The 27,344-nt window shown below is 41.4% G+C and overlaps 2 protein-coding genes across 2 annotated transcripts in view; one reads left to right on the top strand and one right to left on the bottom strand.

Moving 5' to 3' along the window:
• Positions 1 to 741: 741 nt before the first annotated feature.
• mrpl53 (mitochondrial ribosomal protein L53) lies at positions 742 to 23,241 on the bottom strand. Its single transcript, XM_063065653.1, has 3 exons — positions 23,122 to 23,241; positions 12,054 to 12,166; positions 742 to 2,423 (listed from the first exon to the last, which is right to left on the bottom strand). Exons 1-3 carry the CDS (start codon positions 23,211 to 23,213, stop codon positions 2,296 to 2,298), a joined length of 333 nt encoding a protein of 110 aa, XP_062921723.1. The 5' UTR covers positions 23,214 to 23,241; the 3' UTR covers positions 742 to 2,295.
• Positions 23,242 to 23,354: 113 nt separating this feature from the next.
• pag1 (phosphoprotein membrane anchor with glycosphingolipid microdomains 1) overlaps positions 23,355 to 27,344 on the top strand; it is a 161,650-nt gene continuing 157,660 nt past the window's right edge. Inside the window, exon 1 of the mRNA XM_063042134.1 lies at positions 23,355 to 23,456. The gene's annotated coding sequence lies outside the window, so the exon portion shown is untranslated. The remainder of the gene's footprint in view (positions 23,457 to 27,344) is intronic.

Genomic DNA, 27,344 nt, shown 5'->3' with positions numbered 1-27,344 from the left:
CAACAAGATAGACCTGTTGCTTCAGTAGACAAATTGGCGCAGATCCAAGTTGCCACTCAAGACAGAAGCTGATTTGCATCAAAACCAGCCTCTCAAAACACTTCATCACTGTGGATGTTAAGTGTTACTGGGCAATAGTCACTTTGACAAGTTACTATTCTCTTCTTGGGCACCAACCAGTAGAATTGAAGCCTGCTTGATCTCCTTTTCACTACCACTGGCAGTTTGGTAACTCAGTAAGATGAGCCCCGGAAAGATAGAATTCACAATCAGGATGTTTCCTTCCCCACACCCCCCAAATAATCCACAACCACCTGAAAATTGCCAAAATAAAATAGGCTTTGTAGAAAATGTAAATTATTAAATTGGCAGAATACTGATGCAAATATCTGCTTATGAGTTTTTGTTAGCTCCATTCAAACTAAGTCAAGTGGTGAGTTTATGGAATTATTTTAGAATATTGCAGGATGTGAATTATCACTTATGGGAAGAATGTTCCCGTCTCAGAGAAAATACTTAAGTAAATGACGCCTTAAGTAAATTTGCATGTCATAAATAGGCATAGGATTTTCATGCTCTATTTTCCCTTATGTGCTGGGGGTTTTTTAGGTAACATAACAATGAAGAAAATCCCTTTAATTTACAGTGATCTGAAGAAAATTTTGGCTACCATGTTATTTCAGGAAATATAAATATGCTGAAACACAAGTTCTACAAAAGGTAGTAACAAACAACTTGTCAAGCAAACTGCTAATTTTATTCATTGGAAAGAATGTCTTAGGTTTAAAAAAATTACAATACTTAAAATTAATACATTTCACATTTTTTTAAAAATCCAAATCCGAAAGCAGGTTATGTCACTGTAGGTATCTTTTCTGTTCTCCTTGGCCTTATTTCAGACTTTCTGTTACATATATATATATTAATGACTTGGATGAGGGAATTAAATGCAGCATCTCCAAGTTTGCGGATGACATGAAGCTGGGTGGCAGTGTTAGCTGTGAGAAGGATGCTAAGAGGATGCAGAGTGACTTGGATAGGTTGGGTGAGTGGGCAAATTCATGGCAGATGCAATTTAATGTGGATAAATGTGAAGTTATCCACTTTGGTGGCAAAAATAGGAAAACAGATTATTATCTGAATGGTGGCCGATTAGGAAAAGGGGAGGTGCAACGAGACCTGGGTGTCATTACACACCAGTCATTGAAAGTGGGCATGCAGGTACAGCAGGCGGTGAAAAAGGCGAATGGTATGCTGGCATTTATAGCGAGAGGATTCGAGTACAGGAGCAGGGAGGTACTACTGCAGTTGTACAAGGCCTTGGTGAGACCACACCTGGAGTATTGTGTGCAGTTTTGGTCCCCTAATCTGAGGAAAGACATCCTTGCCATAGAGGGAGTACAAAGAAGGTTCACCAGATTGATTCCTGGGATGGCAGGACTTTCATATGAAGAAAGACTGGATGAACTGGGCTTGTACTCGTTGGAATTTAGAAGATCGAGGGGGGATCTGATTGAAACGTATAAAATCCTAGAAGGATTGGACAGGCTAGATGCAGGAAGATTGTTCCCGATGTTGGAGAAGTCCAGAACGAGGGGTCACAGTTTGAGGATAAAGGGGAAGCCTTTTAGGACCAAGATTAGGAAAAACTTCTTCACACAGAGAGTGGTGAATCTGTGGAATTTTCTGCCACAGGAAACAGTTGAGGCCAGTTCATTGGCTATATTTAAGAGGGAGTTAGATATGGCCCTTGTGGCTACGGGGATCAGGGGGTATGGAGGGAAGGCTGGAGTGGGGTTCTGAGTTGGATGATCAGCCATGATCATAATAAATGGCGGTGCAGGCTCGAAGGGCCGAATGGCCTACTCCTGCACCTATTTTCTATGTTTTCTATATATAAAACAATGCCATAAGTCAAATATGAAAATAGTGATCACTAAAGAAATTGAGTAATCATAACCAAGACAAAATGTTTTATTGTAGTCAATATGTACAATAAGGATTATATATGTCACTATTCACAATAGGGTGTTCTGCTAGCAGTTGCCGAGTTATTACAAATTTTCAAATTCCTACTTAATCCAGATCCTATTGGACACAGCTTTGAAGGACATAAATTCTAAAATCATGACTCAGAATTCCATTGAATGATGAACTGAAAGGAGCTTCATTGTACTGGACAGTATATTACGTAAATGCTTTAGCTGCAGCTTTAAATTAAACAAATACAAAGTCTTTGTCACTTCATCAGGCTTGAATTTCCAGTGAAAACATTATCACAGATGTTAATGTAACTTAGTTAGCTTTTTTTTGTCCCGCCTCTTCTGCCTTGGGGTCTTTGGCAATACACCTCTCATTGAAAAATGATAGCATCTCTCTGTTTGTCAAGTTTGCTGACTTCATTATCAAGTTTTCTCCATCATCTGTTAAATGGTGAAAAATAAATGATGTTAGTTATAGTTACTGAATCCTAAAATAAAGAAGCCAAGCCATGAGACCTCCATATTTTTTCTGGGCATTCAAATAACTTACATCTTTAAACAATTTGAGTAATTAATTTTTCTACAAATATAGGAACTAGGTTTGTTTTGGAATGAAATGGACTGCAAAGTGGAAAGAAAATTCATAAATGATAACTCTGAAAGTACTCAAGCTAGAGAAGTTAGGCATAAGAAAATCTAAAATTTCAGTTCTAATTACATCCCATGCCAAGCTAAGGTTGGCGCGAAATAACTTGTTCTTCAAAAATAAATAAAATATAAGATACACCTAGTGTTTGTGATTAAGTTCTGTTTTTAAATTCGGCTTCACTAGCCTGAGGCATATTTATACGGAGTAGGTGAATTTATTTCTATGAAGATAGTGCAACTCCCTATAGATTGAGTTGAAAAATGGATGAACTTGCCATAGGAGGAGAAATAAAGTTGACTAGGTTTATATTCATTTGAAGAATGAGAGCTGATCTAATTGATACTTGCAAAGTTTATCTAAGTTAAACAAACTGAGCAGGTGATGCCAACAATTGCTGCACATTACAGGAACTGCACTGTGGTGGACAGGAAGGCAGGTAATTTTGACCATCCACTGCAGAGCTTTCCTGTCCTCCCTCTACAGTGCAGTTTCTGTATCATGCAGCAATTGTCTAAGCTGTTCAATGCATCACTGGCACCAGCCCTCCTGTTTACCACAGTGCAGTTTCTGTATCATGCAGCAAAAGTCAAAACTGTCCAATGCAACACCTGCGCCAACCTACCTGTCACAAGGACACACTGTATATACAAAAAGGTACTGGAAAAGGCCCAGTAACATCTTGAAGAATCCCACCCACCCTGCTCATGGACTACTTATCACACTCCCATCAAGGAGAAGACTATGTAGCATCCAAGCCAGGTCCACCAGACTCAAAAACAGTCCGATCAACAACTCCAACTCACCAAACCCCCTACCATGACCACTTCATCATTTCCTGTCAGAATCACCTTATGAACAGACATTCTTGTGCCTAGCGCCAATTTATAGACATACAATCAATGTCTTTTTATCATTGTGTTCTTATCTTATTGTTTCCTTTTGTGCTGCATCCGATCTGGAGTAACAATTATTTCATTCTCCTTTACACTTACGTACTGGAAATGACATTAAACAATCTGGAATCCTAAATAAATGCCACACTTGTGACACTTTCCACTGCTGCCAGAGGTGGCTAAGTTGCAGGATATATTTACAGAGAAAGGTAAATTTCCAGTTTCAAAAGATATCAAGGGCCATTAGGAGAGAGGGGGAACATGATACTGAGATAGCTAATCAGCCTTGATCATGCTGAATAGCCAGTCATACATCACAGCAAAGAGTGTGGCCTGGTATCTGTTTATAATTTACTGGCTATGGAATAGTCCCACAGATTGTAGGGTCATTGAGCAACACAGCATGGAAACAGGCCCTTCGGCCCAACTGGTCCATGTTGACCCACAACATCCTCCCTACTAGTCCCAGTTGCCTGCATTTGACCCCTAATTCTCCAGGCCCCTCCCTCCACGTAATATCCAAATACTTCTCAAACGTTGCAGTTTCACTTGCCTTAATCACATTCTCTGGCAGTTCATTCCTGGTAAACCCTACCCTCTGGCCTCCCTTAAAATCCTCCACTCACCTTGTATCTTTGCTATTTAATTTTGGACTTCTCAAAATTGGCCGTGCATCTTATCCATATCTTTCATGATTTTATAAACTTCTGTGAGGTCATCCCTCACTCTCCTATGCCCCAAGTAATAAAGATCCAGAGTGGCCAGCTTCTCCCTATAACTCAGGTTCTCTTGTCCAGGCAGTATCATAATTCTTTTCTGTACCCTCTCCATCTTGACAATGTCTTCCCTATAACAGGGTGACCAAAACTCTACACAATACTCCAAACGCAGCCTCAGCAGCGACTTGTATAACTGCAATATAATGTCCCTTCTCCTAAACTGGATGCCCTGACTACTGAATGCCAGCATGCTGGGGGCTTCTTCACCACACTGTCTACTTGTGTGGCTGCTTTCAGTAAACCTTGCACTCGTATATCCAGCTTCCTCTGTTCTACAATACAGTATTCGAGAGTGCTCTGCCATTCACTGTATTGATCCTACCGGGTTTGAATGTCCAAAATGGAACATCTCACCCTTATCCAAGTTCAAATCTGTTTGCTATTCCTTAGCCCATCTCCCTAACTGATCAGGATCTCTTTGTAATTCATTATAACCTGCTCCATTATCAACAAGAACTCCTATTTTAATATCAGCAAACTTGCTGATCATGCTTATGTACATTCACATTCAAAACATTTATATAAATAATGAATAACAGAGGTCCTTAACTTGACTCCTGGGGCACTCCACTAGTCATAGACTTCCAGTCAATGAATTGACCTTCAACCATTATCCTCTGCTTTCTATCACTGGGCCAACCCTGAATCCACCTCACTAGCTTCCTCTGAATCCCACGTGACCTAAACTTCCAGATCAGCCTACCATGTGGATTCTGTCAAAGGCCTTACTGAAGTAGACAACATCCGTCCCTCGACCTTCATCTATCCCTAGTTATCTCTTATGATCTCCCATGCACAAAACGATGACTATTTTTGATCAGGCTTTGACTATCCCAGTGATGGCTGATCTTATCCCTCAGAATTCCCCCCAGTAACTTCCCTACAACTAAAGTCAGTCTCCCTTGACCTGCCTTGCTACCTTTCTTTACAAATATGATTATTGGTGTCTTTATTATTCAAGTGCAAACGCTTGTCAGGATTCTCTGTGGCTTGAAAACACAACTCTCATTGATTGATGATTTTGATAAATTATGAAGTTGCTCATTTAATTTTCCCAATTATCCATATCATCTTCAAAATAGTGTAAATACTTATGCACTAACGGTTATCCAATACTATTTAGTTGCTTCTTCTCCCCCACCCCCCCATGGCACCTCTAAAAAGACTGGAGGTAAGTAAAGAATTCCAAGGATAATAAAATGTTTTGCTTCAGAAATCAGGCCAAACATCACATGCAGACAAAGTTCTGTTTCCAGTTTGTTCCACAAACTCTATGTTCTGTTTTGTTGTGTTCTGAGATATTCACGGAGGGCATGCTATGTTAGCACCAAAACCTGTGGTGACACTTGCAGACTGCCCCCAGTAGATCCCTTGGTGTGCTGTTAATCACACAAATGGCATTTCACACTCTGTTTCGATGTACATGTAATTAAAAAATCTGAACCTGAAATGTCCATTGCTTCCCCTTGTAACTTCATGAAGAACTGAGATTTTTTTTTATCATTGCTGAAAGACGTCAATAAATACAATTAATTGCTCCAAATGAATCTGAATCAGGTTTAATATCACGGGCATGTGTCATGAAATTTGTTGGGAGTACATTGCAAAACATAATAAAAACTATATATTATAATAAGTATATAAAAATTAAATAAGTAATGCAAAAAAAGAGGGAAAAATATACTGAGGTAGTGTTCATGGGTTCACTGTCCATTCAGAAATCTGACGGCAGAGAGAAGAAACTGTTCCTGAAACATTGAGTGCATGTTTTTAGGCCCCTCTACCTCCTCCATGATAGTAGCAATGAAAAGAGGGCAAGTCCTGGCTGATGGGAGTCCTTAATGATGGACATCAGCTTTTTGAGACATCGCCCTTTGAAGGTGCCTGGATTCTGGGGAGACTAGTACCCATGACGGAACTGGCAGCTTCCTGCAGTTTTTCCCGATCTTGTGCAGTGCCACCCACCTCCCCCCCCGCACCAGACGGTGATGCAATCACATAGAATGCTCTCCACAGTACATGTGTAGAAATCTGCAAGTGTCTTTGGTGACATACCAATTCTCCTCAAATTCCTAATAGCCCCCAATCTAAGAAAGGATGTGCTGACATTGGAAAGGGTCCCGAGGTTCATAAAAATGATTCCACAAATTAATGGCTTAATGTATTAAGAGCGTTTGATGGTTTTAGACCTGTACTTGCTGGAGTTCAGAAGAATGAAACCTCCTGGATATTGAAAGATGGATGTGGAGAGGATGTGTGGGCGTCTGATACCCGAGGGCACAGCCTCAATTTACAAGTCACTTCAGAACAGAGATGTTGCGGAATTTCTTTAGCCAGAGGGTGGTAAATCTATGAAATTAATAGTCATAGATGGTTGTGGCAGCCAAGTCATTGGGTGATTTAAAGTGGTGGTAGATAGGTTCTTGAATAGTAAGGGTGTCAAAGGATACAGGGAGAAGGCAGAAAAATGGGGTTGAGAGGGATAATAAATCAGCCGTGATGAAATAGTGGAGCAGACTCAGTGGGCCAAATGGCCCAATACTCCCTCTATGTCTTAAGGTCTAAAATTTCAAATCAATTCCTCACAAACAAAAAAATTACGTGAAATTTAACATACAACTACATAGTTTGAGAGTATCATCCAAGTTGTTCTGAAAATTTGAACACATAATTAAATATTCTAAAATATAATGTGATTGACTGTCTGGCAACACGCATAAAATTTGCTGGTGAACGCAGCAGGCCAGGCAGCATCTCTAGGAAGAGGTACAGTCGACGTTTCGGGCTGAGACCCTTCGTCAGGACTAACTGAAGGAAGAGTTAGTAAGAGATTTGAAAGTGGGAGGGGGAGGGGGATATCCAAAATGATAGGAGAAGACAGGAGGGGGAGGGATGGAGCCAAGAGCTGGACAGGTGATTGGCAAAGAGGATACGAGAGGATCATGGGACAGGAGGCCCAGGGAGAAAGAAAAGGGGGAGGGGGAAGCCCAGAAGATGGGCAAGGGGTATAGTGAGAGGGACAGAGGGAGAAGGAGGAGAGAGAGAGAAAGAATTATAAAATAAATAAATAAATAACAGATGGGGTATGGGGGGGAGGTGGGGCATTAATGGAAGTTAGGGAAATCAATGCTCATGCCATCAAGTTGGAGGCTACCCAGACGGAATATAAGGTGTTGTTCCTCCAACCTGAGTGTGGCTTCATCTTGACAGTAGAGGAGGCCGTGGATAGACATATCGGAATGGGAATGGGACGTGGAATTAAAATGTGTGGCCACTGGGAGATCCTGCTTTCTCTGGTGGACAGAGCATGGGTGTTCAGTGAAATGGTCTCCCAGTCTGCGTCAGGTCTCGCCAATATATAGAAGGCCGCATCGGGAGCACCGGACGCAGTATATCACCCCAGCCGACTCACAGGTGAAGTGTCGCCTCACCTGGAAGGACTATCTGTCTGTCTAGGTACCATATCCAATGCAGACTTTGGTGACCATGGTTTTCCATATAGATCTATCCTTCGTTTTTTTGGATGACTTCCATTTCCTCGATGTGTAGCCACCTGGCTAGGCTTTTGATGTACATAAGCCGAGGTCTTCCTCCAGGTTTACTCCCCTCAATCTTTCCAGAGAGTATGAGTTTTTCTAGTTCATCTTTCCACATGATGTGTCCTCGGAATCTGAGTTGTCTTTCTCTCTTGTTGGTATGAGTGATCGAACTGCTTGGGCTCTTCTGAGAACTTCTTCATTTGATGTGTGTGTGGTCCATGATATTTTTAACATTCTCCCGTAGAACCATAATTCAGCTGCTTCTAGTCTCTTTTCCATTGCTGGAGAAATGGTCCAGCATTCACTTTAATTTAATTTAATTTGATTAAATGATCTAAAATATGTTAAAACAGATGCAGATTTGACAAAAATGTACAATCCACTCTTACATAGAAAGCAACAGAATATGCATGTACATATTTTTCCACATTCCCAGTTTCTCTTACTACTAATTAGCTCGGGAATTTAAAAGTTGAACTGATACGAGAGTGGGGGAAGGGGTACAGATTGCTTCCTGCCAAATTACCACCAAAGCTACTGCTGATGTATGTAGGGCAATGAACATTCCCTTTTGAATTATTGCTCTCTAGCAAGCTGACATTTGACCTCTGCAGTACATTTAGTACTACAAATGAGGTTGGAAAGCTCTAGATAATGTTCATATGAAGTCTGTTATAAATTGACAGTCACCCACAAAGGAAATGACTAAAAGGTAATTCACAGTGGCTTAGAGATAGTTTTAAAAGGCACACAAATTTGGAGAGGTAAAGATGGCTGGAGAGAGAATAATGGATTTAAAGGTATGGAGACAAAAGTACAGGGATATGTGCAAGGTGCAGAATTTTAAAAACTGAGAATTTAGAAAAGCTATAAATCTGAAATAAGAACAGAAAGTGATATAAAAACTCAGCAAGTGAGGCAGTGTCTGTAAAGTGAAACAGTTAACCTATCAGGTTCAGTGCCCTACATCAAAACTGAGAAACATGTGAATCTAGGTAAATTGGTTCATTATTTTTATTTGTACCGAGGTATAGTGAAAAACTTCTTGTTCATACAGATCAAATTATTACAACAATGCATTGAGGCAGTACAATGTAAAACAATAACAGAGTGCAGGTAAATAGATAGATAGATATATTTTATTGATCCCGAGGGAAATTGAGTTTCGTTACAGCTGCACCAACCAAGAACAGAGCATCAATATAGCAATACAAAAACCACAATCAAACAACAAAATGCAAACTATGCCAGATGGAAATAAGTCCAGGACCAGCCTATTGGCTCAGGGTGTCTGACCTTCCACGGGAGGAGCTGCAAAGTTCCATGGCCACAGGCAGGAACAACCTTCCATTATGCCCAGTGTTGTATCTCGGTGGAATATGGCCGGAGTCCAACAGCAAATAGTTCAATATCCAGTGTACAAACATGTTCCTCGATCGTAATATGACCAGGATTGCACCATCTGTTGTTAACCAGAACAGCAAGCCCCCAACTCCTTTACGCTTACCGCTCTCAGTGCACTTATGGTCAGCCCGAACGGTCTGGAAGCCCTCCATAGAAAAGTTTTGGTCGGGTATGTCCTTGTGCAGCCCCGTTCAGTAAAACACATAACATTGCTCTCCTGAAATGTTCTCTGACTCCTGGCTAGCGCTGTCAACTCGTCCATTTTATTACCCACCGAACTCCTCTTCTCCATAAGTCTCTGTTGTCTCGACCCAATCCTCTTTCCTCGCCTTTGTGATCCCCCTCTGCATCCTCTGTGTGTTTTCCTCCAGATTTCACCAGGGGTGTTCGCCGCTCTGTTCGCTAAACCGGCTGGCATAAGCACAGTCAGCTGGTCCCTGGAATAAACAATGTGACCATACTGCTGCCCCGCTAATGAGACGTGTCTGAATGTAACTATTTCCAGCGCTAAACCCAAATAAAACTCTCTCCACCAGCATGTTAGAGAGGGTGCAGCTTCAATGTGTTACCATGAAAAAAAATGCAACAAATAACGTAAGTTAAAAAAGTAAGAAGAAAAAAGTAAGAAAACTAGTTGGAATGGCTGTAACAGGCTGCAGGAATAGTGTTACAGTTATAGACAAAGTGCAGTGCAAAAACATAGAAAACCTACAGCATAATACAGGCCCTTTGGCCCACAATGCTGTGGCGAACATGTACTTACTTTAGAAATTACCCAGGGTTACCCATAGCCCTCTATTTTTCTAAGCTCCATATACCTATCCAGGAGCCTCTTAAAAGACCCTATTCTATCTGCCTCCATTACCATTGCCAGCCGACCATTCCACACATTCACCATTCTCTGCGTAAAAAAACTTACCCCAACATCTCTTCTGTACCTACTTCCAAGCACCTTAAAACTGTGCACTCTCACGTCAGCCATTTCAACCCTGGAAAAAAGCCTCTGACTATCCACATATTCAATGCCTCTCATCATCTCATACACCTCTATCAGGTCATCTCTCATCCTCCATTACTCCAAGGAGAAAAGGCCAAATTCACTCAACCCATTCTCATAAGGCATGCTCCCCAATCCAGGCAACATCCTTGCAAATCTCCTCTGCACCCTTTCTTCTCCATCAACTTATCAACCACTGAAGTAAGACTCAGTAGTCTATAGTTTCTTGGGCTAACTCTACTCCCTTTCTTGAATAAGGGAACAACATCTGCAACCCTCCAATCCTCCGGAACCTCTCCCGTCCCCATCGATGAAGCAAAGATCATTGCCAGAAGCTCAGCAATCTCCTCTCTTGCCACCCACAGTAGCCCGGGGTATATCTCATCCAGTCCTGGTGACTTATCCAACTTGATGCTTTCCAAAAGCTCCCGCACATCCTCTTTCTTAATGTCTATAAGCCCAAGCTTTTCAGTCCGCTGTAAGTCATCCCTACAATCGCCAAGGTCCTTTTCCATAGTGAATAGTGAAGCGAAGTATTCATAAAGTACCTCCACTATCTCCTCCGGTTCCATACACACAGGTAGATAATAAGATACAAAATCATAAGAGAGTAGAAAGAGATAAAGAGTCTATCATCTCATATTAGGAACAGTTTAATAATCTTATAACAGTGGGATAAAAGCTGCCTCTGAGCCTGGTAGTACATGCTTTTAAACTTTTGTATCTTCTGTCCTATGGGAGGGGGAGAAGGGAGAATGTTTGGGATGGGTGGGGTCTTTGATTATGCTGGCTGCTTTATTGAAGCAGGAAAAAAAGGTTTACCAGTATGCTGCCTGGATTAGAGGTTGGATTACTTGTGTTAATTTCTCTGCAGCATCAGAGGCTGAGGGGAGACCTGACAGAAGATAAGGTCATGACAGCCACAGACCGTCAGAATCATTTTGCCCTGGATAGAAACGTTGAGTACTAGAGACTATACATTTTTAGGTGAGGGGGGAGAAGTTTAAAAGAGATGTGTGGGACAAGTTATTTTGCTTGTTTTTTTTTTGAAACACAGAGACTGGTAGGTGCCTGGAACAGGCTGCTGGGGGGAAGCAGTAGAAACACACATAATAGTGGCATTTAAGAGGCTATTAGACACACAAATCTGCTGGGGTTGGGTGGGATATAGATCATGTACAAGCAGAAGAGAATTATTTTAGTTTGGCTTGGTGTTCAGCACAGACGTTGGGGGAAAAGGGTCTGTTTCTGTACTGTACTGTTCTATGTTCAAATACTGAAATGAGTAAACAGTAGAAAACAAACAATTAGAAAAGCTGTGGGAAACAGACAGTGTATTGGGCCTAATTAGATGAGTTCATGGATGGGCTGAACTATCTCCTTCTGGACAGTATTATTCTACCATCACATTTTAGCCTTGAGATTCCAGGCACCAGAGGCATGTACTAAGTTTGACCAGAGAAAGCTGGACATCAGCTTGAATAAAAGAAGAAATCTCAAAATGAATTCTGTGCATAATTGCATATAATAAAAGTTGTCATACTAGATAAAAACTACAGTTTGGGTTAGAACAGTCCATTACACTTATCAATGTAGCTCAAAAAACAGGGTAATACTAATCAGAAGTAATGTTAATGTCAAGAATTATGCAGCAGTGCAGTCAACAGTCATAGTAAAAAATATATAAATACATCTGTCTCCTGACACCGAGGCTAACATTAAGTAAAAATGTGGAATAGATGTTGACCTTCTTTTATCATTTCTGATAAAGTCTCACTTTTAACAAACTAAAATGGGAAGCAAAACTTACTGAATGTTACAGTTATTACAGGCTCTGTCTCATCATGCCTTACATCAGCTACGATCCGACAGTTGGAGTTTGTTTGACGTGCCTTTTCTGTTCCTATTGCAGCAAGAAACTCTCTACAAAATAGGATTAGAAAAGAAAGGTAAATGGATATAAATTGTGCCAACAAGGTTAAACTGTTAATAGGCTTTTCATGCTATTTTGGTGCAGATGCCACATTTATATTTCATGTCAAGTTTCAAAGAAAATTGTCTCATGTTCTTTTGCAGTTATTACATCTCAGTCTATGTATACAAGTCTTCTGAATACACACTATTAAATGCATATATAAATACGCAAAGTAATAAACTTACTGCAACTTCTAAAAAATGTGAAAACCAATTTATGAATGTCACCATCATCATTATATCCCGTGTCGTATGACGTGGGCGGGCGGTCATGGTTCTATCCATGACCGTGACTGTTTTTGGCAATTTTTTCTTCAGAAGTGGTTTCTTCCAGGCAAGGTCTTTACAAGGCGGGTGATCCCAGCCATATCAACACTCCAGAGATTGCCTGCCTGGCATCCGCAGTCGCATAACCAGGTTTTGTGATATGCACCAGCTGCTCATACGATCATCCACCACCTGCTCCCATCGCTTCACGTGACCCCAATATGGACTAAGCAGGTGCTACACCTTGCCCAAGGGTGACCTGCAGGCTAAAGGAGGGAAGGAGTGCCTTACACCTCCTTTGGTAGAGACGCATGTCAACTCCACCACCCAATTATGAAAGCAAGTCTTCCAAAATACTAAACTTCCCTGAAATTTTAAAGGCATACTTCATAAAAGCTAAGATGTGATATTATTGAAAATGCTCTCTGGATTGGGGAGCATGCCTTATGAGAATAGGTTGAGTGAACTTGGCCTTTTCTCCTTGGAGTGATGGAGGATGAGAGGTGACCTAATAGAAGTGAATAAGATGATGAGAGGTATTGATTGTGTGGATGGTCAGAGGCTTTTTCCCAGGGCTGAAATGGTTGCCACAAGAGGACACAGGTTTAAGGTGCTTGGGAGTAGGTACAGAGGAGATGTCAGGGTAAGTTTTTTTTACGCAGAGAGTGGTGAGTGCGTGGAATGAGCTGCCGGCAACGGTGGTGGAGGCGGATACAATAGGGTCTTTTAAGAGACTTTTGGATAGGTACATGGAGTTTAGAAAAACAGAGGGCTATGGGTAAGCCTAGTAATTTCTAAGGTAGGGACATGTTCAACACAACTTTGTGGGCCGAACAGACTGTATTGTGCTGTAGGTTTTCTATGTTTCTATGCTAAACTGCTAAATCTCTGATAACAGTCACAAGAGATCTGGAGAAGATTTATTATCAAAAGTATGATCTTCGAGATAGTTTTAAAAATTAAGATACAACATGGAAGAGGCCCTTCTGGCATTTCAAGCCACGCCACCCAGCAATCCCCCGATTTACGGAGGCCGCTTCTAGGCAGACGGAGACCCTCAAGAAGGACTGAACTCGAGCTACTGTTCTCGATGCTGACAGAGGATATTTTCTAAATTCCTAGACATATGTGATTATTGGTGTGCACTGTAGTTTATACTCGTCTTCTTCAGTTTTTCTGTTTTAGTTCTTATTGCCAATTGGCAGGTGGGCAATATGGTACTTTTTTTGGGAGTGAGGGAGGGGTTGGGTGTTCGACATTACTGTCGCTATTTTTTTGTGTGGGAGGAGCTTGGGGGTTAGGGGTTTGATGTTCAACTTCTTCAATGGTTTTTCTGTATTTTATGGCTATCTGGAGAAGACGAATCTCAGTTGTATTCTGCGTACATACTTTTGATAATAAAATGAACCTTTGAACCTTTAACTCTAGCCCAATCATGGAACAATTCACAATGATCAATTAACTTACCAGTCGGTACATGTTTGGAATGTGGAAGGAAACCGTAACACCTGGAGGAAACCCACATGGTCACGGAGAGAACGTACAAGCTCCTTGAAGGCAGTGACCCGGGAATTGAACCCGGGTCGCCTGTACTGTAAAGCATGCACTAACCACTATACTAAGGTGCCACCCCAATAGAAGTAGAGGTATACAAGATAAGAAGCACAGATAGAGTGGACAGCCAAAGACCTTTTTCCCAGGGCAGAAACGGCTCATACAAAGGTGCAGAATTTTAAGCTGACTGGGGGAAAGCAGAGGGGAATGTCAGAGTTAAGTTCTTTACACAGAGAGTGGTGGGCAAATAGAATGGCCTGCCAGGTGTGGTGGTAGAGGCAGATACATTAGGGGTATTTAAGAATCCCTTCAACAGGTACATGGATGAAAGCAAGATGGGCTGTTATGTAGGAGGAAGGGTGAGATTGATCGTGAGCTGAAGAGCCTGTATGGAGCTGTAATGTTCTAAGCTCATTAAACAATAATCTGAACATCTAGATGTGATTTAAAGATCTCATTATGACCCTCTATAAGCAAATCTCACAGCTATCACAATAAGGAATTGGGACGCTTGTTTCAACCGAACCAAGCAAATATTTATAGTTCCACATTTCAATTATTTCTTTTAAATTTATGCTGTACCTCTTAATTTCCTACTTGTTCATGAATGCATTGGAGTTATCTACCACAGCACGTGGCATCAAATTCTATGTAACACCCACAAAATGCTGGCGGAACTCAGCAGGGTAAGCAGCATCTGCAGTGGGAAATAAATAATCGACATATAGCGCCAAGACCCTTCATCAGGACGGGAAAAGAAATGCTCTTCTGGCTTAAGGAAGCCATGCTGATTTTAGCCTATTTTATTGTGTGCCACCAAGTACCCTGAAACCTTATCCTTAATAATGAATTCCAACCACTGGTCAGGCTAATTGACCTATAATTTCATGTCTTTTCCTCCCTCCCTTCTCAAAGAGAGGAGTGACATTTGAGATTGTGAAGGAGAAAGTGTACAGAGAGGTGTTACACTGCTTGAGATTACATGGTACAGTGCCTGGGAAGAGAAGGAGGGAAGAGCTGCATTTTCTCAAGGAGGCTTTGAGGACATCCTTGAATCTTTTCCTCTGTCCACCTGGAAATCCCTTCTCAAGACACAGCTCAGAATAGTGAATGCTTCAGGAGCCTGTGCAGTACACATGAATAACGTAGCCTGTCCAACAGAACCAATCATATGCAATCGGAACTTCAATGCTGGAAATATTGGTGCTGATATTGGTTTTCTTATCTATCCTGTGGATTTGGGAGACTTTATAGACAGTATTAATTTTGCTGCCTTCCAGTGCCTAGAGGTAGCTGTTGTAGCCTACATAATTATAACAATGCTATTCCTAATGTCCAATATGCCATTTGCCTTCTTGTTGTACCTGGACATACTTGTGAACATAGTCATAAGAAAACCTAGAACCTGATGTATTTCTCCTCATTTACATTCTCTCTAAATAAGTGTGCCTTTTGATTCCACTTACTGAACAGCATGATCACACACTTCCTCACATTAAACTCCATTTACCAAGTTTCCATCAGCTGACTCAACTCATCTATATACTGTTGCAAGATCCAAATACAGTACCCACATCGCAACGTGCAGTCCCACCAATTTTAGTGTTATCAATAACTACTACATCTTACATTTTGCATTCTCCTGCGTCATTAATATCAATAGTAAATAACTGAAGGTCATCATCTAATTGAGGGAACTCCACTAATTACCTTAAGTCCTCCCGGGAGGGGGGAGAAGATGGCAGCGCGACAACAGTGCGCGCGGCCACTTCAGTGATGAATATCTGTTATCTGTCAAGTAGGGGATCATGCACAATTCTGATTTGATGGAGACAGATGTGAGAGCACAGCAGGACATCTGGAAAACTTCTTAAATTCCTGCTTCGCTGCTGCTGCTACTGTGTGGTAACCGAATCTCTGGAGCTGAAGGCCCCGAAATCCTCAACTTTGCGTGTTTCAGCGGCCGGGGAGAGGTTGAAGGCGCTCGGCAGAGGATGGCGCTCGGGAGGCTGTATCAGAGAGGCTGGTCGGAAGCTCGGAGTTTTCGGAAGGATGGACTCAGTGTCAGCTGGGGTCGGCCGCTTCCAAGGTATCAGCAAGTTGACGGTGCCTGGAGGTTTATGGCAGGGAGTTTCTCCCTTTTGCCGCCGCTATTGGGGACTTGGGAGTTGATCGACTCGGGACTTTGAGACTTTTTTTTTTACTGTGCCCATGGTCTGTTCTTTATCAAATTATGGTATTGCTTTGCACTGCTGTAACTATATGTTATAATTATGTGCTTCTGTCAGTGTTAGTCTTTGGTCTGTCTTGTTTTCTGTGATATCACTCCGGAGAAACATTGTATCATTTCGTAATGCATGTATGCATTTCTAAATGACAATAAAAGAGGTCTGAGTGTTTTCATAATCTAACAACCTAGAAAAGTCCCAATTATTCAGATTCTGTCTTTCATGCAATAACCAAGCTTCAGTCCATGCTATCACACTTTTCCCAATCCCATGAACAATGGAGGGGCAGAGTACATTTGCCAATAACTTTTAGATTTGTGCATTGGACTGTTCATATGCAAAGCCTAGAGTCGTTATCACTTAGCCTTGCACTTCTTATGAGGTAAAATCAAGTGACATAGGCAGCAACAGGGCTTCACTTCCAAATGAGCTCAATGCCTTCTATGCTTGCTTTGACCATCAAAGGATGGAGGAAACATCACAAACTACCACAGCCCTTGCTGATCCTGTGATATCAGTCTCTAAGGCAAACAGCACTTGAGCGGTCTTCAGGAGGATGAAGCTATGAAAAGCATCCGGCCTAGTCAGGGTACCTGGCCAAGTATTAAAGACCTGTACTGATCAACTGGTTTGCATGTTCAGTAAGATTCTGAACCTCTCACTTCGGCAGTCTGAGGTACCCATCTGCTTCAAACATGCTTCACTTACACCTATGCCTAAGAAGAATGTGGTAACCTGTCTCAGTGACTATCATCCAGCAGCACTTACATCTACAGTGAAGGGTTGGTGATGAACCATATCAACTCCTGTTTGAGAAGTGTCTTGGATCTGCTCCAATTTACCTACCAGCACAACAGGTCTGGACAGCTGAGATACATACATCGGGATGCTCTTTACTGATTACAGCTCGGCATCCGATACCATCATCCCCTCAAACTAATCAATAAGCTTCAAGACCCTGGCCTCAATACCTCTTTGTGCAATTGAATCCTCGATTTTCTCATTTGCAGACCCCAGTCAGTTCAGATTGTGGAGGACATGTTGCCAATCTCCACAAGTGCACTACAAGGCCATGTGCTTAGCCACCTGCTCTACAGTCTTTACCCTTACCACTGTGTAGCTAAGCACCGCTCCAATGCCACATTCAAGTTTGCCAATGACATTACCGCTCTGGGCTGAATCAAAGCTGGTGACGAATCAGCATACAGGAGGAAGACTGAAAATGTAGGTGAGTGGTGCTACAACAACAACTTCTTACTCAATGTTAGCAAGACCAAGGAGCCAATTATTGACTTCAGGAGGAGGAAACTAGAGGTCCATGAGAGGATCAGAGGTGAAGAAGGTCTGTGACTTTAAATTCCATTATCATTTCAGAGGACCTGTCCTGTTCCTAACACAAAAGTGCAATTACAAAGAAAGCATGGCAGCATCTCTACTTTCTTAGGAGTTTGCAAAGATTTGGCGTGATACCTAATACTTTGACAAACTTCTACAGATGTGTGGTGAGTATACTGACAGCCTAGTATGTAAACACCAATGCCCTTGAATGGGAAATCCTACTAAAAGTAGTGGATATGGCTCAGTCCATCATGGGTAAAGCCCTCTCCACCATCGAGCAAAAATCTACAGTGAACAGTGTTGTTGCAGGAAAGCAGCGTCCATCATCAGGGATCCCCAACATCCAGGTCATGCTCTTTTCCTGCTTCTGCCATCAGGAAGAACATACAGCAGCCTCAGGACTCACACCACCAGGCTCATGAACAGTTATTACCCCTCAACCATCAGGCTCTTGTACCAGTAGGGATAACTTCATTCAACTTCACTTGCCACATTACTGCAAAGTTCTCACAACCTATGGACTTACTTTCAAGGACTCTTCTTCTCATTCTCTCAACATTTATTGTTTATTTATTGTTATATTTATTTCTTTTTGTATTTGCACAGTTTGTTGTCTTTTGCATACTGGTTGAATGTCCAAGTTGATGCAGTCTTTCACAGATTCCATTACGGATTTATTGAGCATGCCTGCAAGAAAATGAATCTCAGGGTTGCATATGGTGACATACATGTACTTTGATATAAATTTACTCTGAACTTTGAACTTTAATGGAAGAGCTGCAAACTTCACAACAAAATCAGCAAAACTCTCACTCGCTGCTCCTGCTCTGTGATCCAGCTTGCACCACTTCCCCTCCCCCCACCTTTTATTCTGGCTTCTTCCCCCTTCCTTTCCAGACCTGATGAAGAGTTTTGGGCTAGAAATATACTCCCCTCCACAGATGCTGTCTGACCTGCTGTGTTCCTCTAGCATTTTGTATGTGATATCAAGGTCATTATCTCCCTTGCCTGTGTGTTGTCATTTCCACTTAGTCTTCACTGTGAAAAATATGAGGCAAAATATGCACCAATATCATCTATTCTGAGTTTGTATTATCCCTTCCTGGCCCTGTATCTACTTTAATTTTCATTATTTTAATTATGCCTAGCTATTTTAGCCAAATGTGATATTTTCATGTCATGCCTCATCTATTCTTCCCCGATTGTCCATTCATTCTTCTCCTAATGTTGTTGTATTATTTTCTTCTTGTTATGCTTTCCACTGTTAAAGCATTCTGTATTCAATACTTAATTTACCCAAGGCATCACATTTTCTGATATCATTACTTAGTCACAACTATATATTTTGCCAGGCCATGCTCTCTTCTTGCTGCTGGCATCAGGTAGAAGGTACAGGTGCCTCAGGATTCACACCACCAGATTCATGAACAGTTACTAACCCTCAACCAACAGGCTCTTGAACAAAAGGGTATAACTACACTCATTTAAGGACTCTTTTATCTTGTTATTTCATGCTCGATATTTACTGCTTTTTTTTATTACAGGTTTCCCCCGCCATCCGAAGGTAGAGTGTTCCTATGAAACAGTTCGTAAGCTGGAATGTCGTAAAGTAAAGAAACAATTACCATTTATTTATATGGGAAAATTTTGTGAGCGTTTGCAGACCCAAAAATAACCTACCAAATCATGCCAAATAACACATAAAACCTAAAATAACAATAACGTATAGTAAAAGCAGGAATGATATGATAAATACACAGCCTATATAAAGTAGAAATACTTTTCAACAATCATTGCCTGAACTGTTCTCCGTAGTGAAAAACTCACGCAAGCGCTCTCGGCAGAAACACGCGCAAGCGCCGTCGGCAGAAAATCTCATGCAAGTGCTCTCCAGTAACCTTTAAGCTATGAAGCTACGAAATCATACCAAATAACACGTAAAAATACACAGCCGATATAAAGTAGAAATAATGTATGTACAGTGTAGTATCACTTACAGGAATCTGGAAGTCAGCACCGAGCACATTGATGGTGGTGTGTTAGTCTGAATTGTCGGAGTTTGGGTGGTGCAGTGGCCCCCACCCTCCGGGCAGCGAACCGATACCGATCCGTGAAGCATGCAGGGGTACAGCGGTAGCCGGGAGGCACACAGCACATCTTTACGAAAAAAGCCAAAATAAACATGCTAATTAATTAGGTGCCACCCGGCACGTAATTGTCGGCCCAGATCAGAGGCGACGCAATCGGCAATCCCCTCTGATCTGGGCCGACAATTACGTGCCGGGCGGCACCTAATTAATTAGCATGTTTATTTCGACTTTTTTCTTCAAGATGTGCTGTGTGCCTCCCGGCTACCGCTGCATTCTCCGCGAATCGGTATCTGTCCACGGCCTGGGGGTTGGGGTGGTGGGACACTGGGGTGTCATCTCATTGTGGTCTATCTCCATGAGGGTAGGCAGGTCATCTTCTCCTATGATTGCCCACCTCGATGTCAAAGGTCAAGGTTCGTCGTCTGCTGTGACTGATGTGGAAGGCTTGCTTGACTGCCGAGCCTCCCGCATTTTTAGATCATACAGTTCTTTGTAAGGACTCAAACCATCTTGCAAATATGCCCTAAACCGAATCAAAATTAAAGTCGTACTTTATCATTACTCATTTGGTTTCGATTGTTATCCCTTCCTCTTCCAATTGCATCAGCTCTTCATCTATCAGTTCTTGGTCATGGGATGCCAAAACCTCTTCAACATCATCTTCGTCAACTTCCACAAGCCAAACTCACTTTGTCCTTACTTCGTTCACCACGATCGAAACGCTTAATTATGTCTAGTTTTACGCTAAGTGTAACACCCTTACGAGCTCTTTTAGGCTTTTCCGATACCTTAGAACTCATCTTGCTAACGGCTGCTCACAGGCACGTGTTTAAGCAATGCCGGCAAGAATGCCGTTCCGAATCCAGGGGGACAGCGGCTGTTCAGGACGCGCGCTGCTTTTTTTCGTAACAGTGAAAACACCTTCTGTTAGCAAAAACAGGGAATTAATGTAGGTCTTTCGTAGGTTTCGTAAAGCGAACGTTCGAAAAGCGGGGGACACCTGTATCTGCATTTGCACAGTTTGTTCACAGCTTACAGATTCTGTTTACAGTTACTTATCTCCAGATTTGCCCGCAGTAAAAGAAACTTAGGGTTTTATGTGGTGACATGTGTACTGATAATAAATTTTACTTTGAATTTTCAAATCACTTATTCTTACCACTTAAATTTTGAACTCTGCATAACATAACTGTAGCAAACATGCTCTTTGAAGTTTATCTTCAAGTAACATCAGAGATCATCCTTCTCCTAAAGAGCTCTAGACCAGCCATTCTCAACGGGGGCCTGGCATATTTGAAAGGGGGCCACCGACTGAAAACTGTGAGAAGGGTTTATGGGGGCCCTGGTAACTGAACCGATGAAATACCCAAGCAGCAACCTTCACTGGAGTTAATAGTTACCCTCCTATTTATAATATCTTTCCAACACACCGTCTGAATTCGGCATACCTGGTAAATTCATTACTTAAGCTCCTCCCACACAGCCTCACTGCAGAGTCAGTCGCAAATCAGACTGCACCGTATTCAATCAAGGGTTCTCGCATCCATTATCGCCATACTTCATTCTCTGAAGATCAGCGTGTCTTGCTAGGCCTTTTTTAACCTAGTAACTTTAAAGTGTATGTGTTTGGATATATTATATGTTACGGTAGGTTGTGAAGTGTTTATTACTGCATATGAAGTCACCGAAAAAAATATCCCTGGCTCCAGGTGACAGCATTTTTTGTCAGTATTTGAATTTTTTGAATCTGTATTTCGCGCGCTTAATATTTTCAGAAATAAATCTACCCATGAGTTCCTTGGCGAAAAAAAAGTGTCAGTAGTATTTAGTGGAATACTTATCATATGGTTTCCATCGCATCTCTGCAAAACCCGTCTTTGCCCACGTGTTTGAACTGCATGATTACGTTGCCAAATGAAAGCATGAGGCCAAGCAAATTGAAGTGGTCAAAAGTTACTTAAGCAAGAACAATATTACAATGGAGAATATAATTGCTCGTTCAACTGATGGTGCCGCTTCTGTGGTTGGTAGATACAGAGGATTCATCGCCCATCTAAAAAGAGTTATACCTTCTGTCTTTACTATTCATTGCGTCATTCACAGGGAGCACCTAGTAGCTAAAAACTTAGGAGGACGTCTCAATCTTTCACTTTCAGTTGTCATAAAGGCTGTAAAGTTCATTAAATTAGGACACGTCTCATTAGCAAGGCAGCAGTATGGTCGCATTGTTTATTCCAGGAACCAGCTGATTGCGCTTATGCGGCCGGTTTAGCGAACAGAGCAGCGGACACCCCTGCTGAAATCTGGAGGAAAACACACAGAAGATGCAGAGGGGGATCAAAAAGGCGAGGAAAGAGGACTGGGTCAAGACAACAGAGACTTATGGAGAAGAGGAGTTCTCCACTTGGACTGCACGTGGTCATACCCGACCAAAACTTTTCCATGGAGGGCTTCCAGACCGTTCGGGCTGACCGGAAGTGCACTGAGAGCGGTAAGCGTAAAGGAGTTGGGGGCTTGCTGTTCTGGTTAACAACGGATGGTGCAATCCTGGTCATATTACGATCAAGGAACATGTTTATAGCCCGGATATTGAACTCCTTGCTGTTGAACTCCGGCCATATTCTGCCGAGATACAACACTGGGCGTCATGGGAGGTTGTTCTTGCCTGTGGCCATCGAACTTCGCAGCTCCTCCCTTGGAGGGTCAGAAACCCTGAGCCAATAGGCTGGTCCTGGACTTATTTCCAACTGGCATAGTTTGCATATTGTTGTTTGATTGTTTGCGGTTTTTATATTTCTATATTTTGACGCAGTTGTTTGAGTGCCTTGAATGCAAATGTTGGAGAGCTTTAATAGTTTGCGAGTTTACAGAGAGGGCTCACCACCAGCCAAAGCTGTTCTGGGTACAAAGCCAGCCACTTAACAGAAGGGTTATGCAAAACGCAAAATCTCGCCAACTGGCCTTCCATCGACATGAAATCGTGTACTGTGAGGACAGGAAATCCAACTAAATTTCTGTTAAATTCTCTCCACTGACACTGCCCCATCTACCTTCAACGGTTACAGCTTTTTCTTTGTTTTTGTCAAATTATATTTACAGTCAAGAAGCGCAGAGTTCAGGCTTTTCTATAAAAGTGCAAGTGATTAGAAAAGTAATCTGGTTTATATATCCAGAATGTTCCTTCCACACATTTATGTACGAATGATAACTCTCCTCCATAAACAGCAATCAATTCTAATTTTAATGCTAAAGCATCAGAGTGATCACTAAATCTACTTGGCCATATGGGGCAAGGCTGGGATTATGGATTAGCTCACAAATCAGGCATAACTTCAGACTCCAGTAGCTAAATGGAAGTCTATTCCAGGCGTAAAATCACTTAGCAAGCTACTGGAAAATGTGCGTTCATTCTGAAGGGCTTCCCTACCTGGCACTTCGGACATTGGACTGGAAAGGACAAAACTGCACGCTGATATCTTTCACCGCTTTCAGCACCACTTTCGCCCTAACCGCCGCCATTTCACTGCACCCGGCGTCGTCAAAGAGCACACGTGACTCGAGTCTCGCTGTGCACGCTGGGGATTGTAGTCCTTTATCTTATCCAGGCTATGTCACTGCGCAGGTGCGTGTGCAATTATCCCTTCGCTTTTCAGACACCGCTCTTTTTGGGGTTCCCTAGGGGTGCGCAGGCGCAGTCGTGCTCTTCCCAGCTGTTTGCAGCGGGTTGTGTCTGGTCCAATGTGTGGGAGGAGCAGCAGGGAGGTAAGAAAGGCAGCTGGAGGCAGGCAGACTCGCTGCTGAGCAAAGCTCTGTGAGAACTGCATAGGGAAAACAAGCCCGCTATTCTCTCCGTTACAGCGTTGCAACCTACTGCTTCATATTTGTGCAGCACCTAAGCCACTAGTGCCTTTAATTTCCAACAACTCGGGTTGAGGAACCGCTGCGCAAATTAGAGGACTCGTTCGACATTTTTCGTGGCAAGTTTTCCCTTTTATAATTTTCGGCAGCTGGATTTGCAAAATATAGATGAAATAATTGGGACATATCACAGGGAATAGTATCTAAAACGAATCATTAATTTCTCATGCCGAAGGCAGTTTTCAGATGTTGATGTACAGTATACTGTGTAATACTTTGTTGCTTGAGGGATACAATGAAGAAGGCTGATGTGGTATAACACGGTTAAAATCATTAAAATAGTAAATGACTTGATCTGTTTTAGTTCAGTTTCAATCTTTTCTAGTAAATGGAAGTGTCTGACTTCGCGCAGTGAAGGAAATACATTAGCGCTGCGCGCATTTATCGAAAAAAAATTGTTCTTCATTAGAACCGTCACAGTTGCCTATGTGACTTGGATTCAAATCTGTAAATTGTGTCGAGTTGCGAGTTGTGTGATGCACTACGCGTTTCGTTTAATTGTTCTCCGAGATAATTTCGTGACGGTATTTTCAAACATTAATAAGAAGTTGTAATTAAAGCCTAACAGTCTCGGAAGCAAATAATTTAAGATTCCTCTAATCGCGTGCAAATTACTCGTTTTTTTTTGTCGTGTATACCCCGAACCAAATGTGAGGTTTTTATTATGCTTCGGTTTACAAAGCACGTTGTCATGCCTGGTGAATTTGAATTTAGGATTTTGAATACTGTATAGACAATGCCAAATCTAATTAACTTTTATACGATTTTGATCGATTGCATGCGAATGTGATAGTTTACTGTAACAAATCAAATATATGGTCAGATAATGTTTAACTAATCTTGGAAATGAACGTTCACAATGCAGTTTTGTGTTAATCTAGTTACGTACGGTGGTGCCAACCTAGTTTAAAGAGTCCTTAATAAACAGGATAACTAAACAGCTTCAAGCGTCTGGGTGGATGGCACTTGGATTTGTTACACATATAATTATGTGATGGAGATTCCTGGTCCAGGAACAGGAGGCCTTTCTTTTTGCTTCTAACATAGTTGTTGAAACTTCTAAGAGATCAAGGTATTGTTTTGAGCAAAATAAACTTCCAACCAATATTCTTTGTTCAGCTTCTTTCATAAATGGGAGCCAGACTTCAGCTGGTAAGCAATAATCTGTCTGAAGTTTAAAGGACAGCTTTTCAAGCAAATGCACTGACCCACAGCACCTGGACTGAATTCTCAAGAGTTATAGTGTAAGAATACAGAGTTCTTTACAGTAATTGGGCTTGTTTCAAACCAGACAATGTGGCTAAGTTATTTAGTCAAAGGGAGCTTGCTGACCAGATTGATACCATCACTTAGCACATCAAATAGCTGATTTGGTAATAGTGGGAATCTGGGAACTCTGAAGTCACCCAAGTGGCAGAAAAACAGTATAAGTGTAGAGAGTAGTCAGACCTGTTAGGAATGATGCAGGAACATCAAAAAGATGACATAAAGATGGGGGTGGGGAATCCATATCTATGCCTTTGATTTTTGTGATGAACAATTTGATGTGTCTTTTTCGCTTATTGGAATTTTGCCTGTGTTTTGGAAATCCTTTGCATTTTAGAAATTGTTTGTAAAACTCAAAAGTTTTTCTATCTAATAAAAGAGTACCAGAGTTTTAAATGTATTTTGTTTTGTCAGATTTTAATTATATATCACTAGAAATAAATGAGCTGTGTTTAAACTATTTTGTTAGCTGGAAATATCCCCATCCATGGCAGAGAAGGGGAACCCACCACTCAAATAGCGGGTATTGTTTGAAGTACAAAGGAAATTTATTGTCAAAGTACATATATGTCACTATGTATAACACTGAGATTCATTTTCTTGTGGGCATACTCAATAAATTTGGAGAATAACAACCATAACGGAATCAATGAAAGATTATAATCAATTCAACCAGTGTGCAGAAGACAACAAACTGGCAAATACAAAAAGATAGATATAGTATTTAAATAATAATAAATAAATAAGCAATAAATATTGAGAACATGAGATGAAGAGTACTTGAAAGTGGGTCCATTGGATGTGGAAGAATTTCAGTGACAGGGCAAGTGAAGTTATTCCCTTCAATTCAACAGCCTGATAGTTGAGGAGTAGTAGCTGTTCCTGATCCTGATGGTGTGAGTCCTGATACTCCTGTACCATCTTCCTGATAGCAGCAGTGAGAAGAGAGCATGTCCTGGGGTGGGGGGGGGGGGGGTTAAACTTGCTGTGGAGGATAAACAGGGAAGTGAACTAGTCTTTGAAGAACAGGTAGATACAGTATATTCAGTGAGTTATACCCATAGCTATCTGTATCAGATAAGGCGTAAGGTATTTGTTTGAGGTTAGAACTTTGAGACTGGCAAACCCAAACATTATGGTACTTGGTGACAGAGGAACATTTGTATGTTTGTTCATGGTTGCATGCCAGTGGAATAAGCATACAGAGGTACAGAGGTGCTGTGATTGCAGATGATTGCTTTTTACCCAATCAAGTGCATATTGTTTCCCAACAGAGCAATTGCATCACTCCCATTGCACCCCGCTTGTTTTCTACTGACCCATGCTAAAGGGTCATTGACAGTAGCCAATTAACATTAAATATTTTTTGAGATATAGAGGGAAATTGGAGCAGTCAACAGAGCCTCACAGAGTTATAAAGAGGAAGTCTACCCAGACAGCATACCGAGTCAGGAATTAATGCTGTTTCCTGGAGCTGAGGCATTGGTGTTAATACTGCACCACTATTCTGCCATTTCAAGATTTACCTTCCATTTGAATGGCACTTATTATTGCATGCTGTAATAGTAACAAAATATGTTTATAGAATGGTCTATTTGGAGAAAGGAAAGTTGGTTCTGAAGTTTTGTAGAAGGGTAAACTGTTAGAGCTTTTTTGAGGTTAGCACATAGAGCAAATAACTTCAGAAGCTAAATTCAGCCACCGATCTTCAAATCTGAATATGGACTGTAGATTAAATTTAAAATGCAGCTTTGAACAATGGGTTCTTGAGAGCCATGAATTACAGTTAACAAGACCAGACAATGCTGATTAAAATTAATTTGGTGGCTGTGGTGTGGATGCGAAGTGGGAGGCATGAAAGTTGTGTGTATTTCAAAGGAATCATTGTGGATGCATTGTAAATATGAAATTATCCTTTGATCTTTAGCACATAAAATGTCAAGTGTACCTCTTCCTCCGAGAGGGGTCTCAATATGATACCTGCTGTGTCTCTTTTTATCAAACAAAGAGACTGCTTCATATCTACCAGTACTTTCTGGTGATTTTGTTCATGCGACAATATCTGTGGGCTCATCCGGGATATAGAATTTGTCACTAGTGGTATAATGCAGAGTAACTATGCAAGTCTCTTTGATATGCAAATTAAATATTGTTCTGTGTAACGTTCCAAGTTTTTAGGACTAACTATTTCTTGCCTCATATTTCTCTGCCTTGGTTTTATTTTTAATAACCATTATCTCCTGCAAATATAGTTCATTTGTTATACTTGTCACATTGTAATTTCAACATCAATGTTCTTACTAGTTTTTATATTCTAAATGAAAAATGTTTGCCTAGTTATATAAAAATGGAAGTTATTGGAAATTAGCTTTTCACAAATTCTTCCACCAGAAAATTTTGAGAATGTCATCTTGCTTTGGTCCTCAATCAATTTTAAATGTTTCTATTAAAGATTTGTGATATTCA

The sequence above is a fragment of the Mobula hypostoma genome, chromosome 1, assembly GCF_963921235.1.
Source record: "Mobula hypostoma chromosome 1, sMobHyp1.1, whole genome shotgun sequence".
Taxonomy (NCBI): Eukaryota; Metazoa; Chordata; class Chondrichthyes; order Myliobatiformes; family Myliobatidae; genus Mobula; species Mobula hypostoma.
The sequence above is the reverse complement of the archived record's forward strand: the minus strand, read 5'-3'. Positions and strand labels throughout refer to the sequence as shown.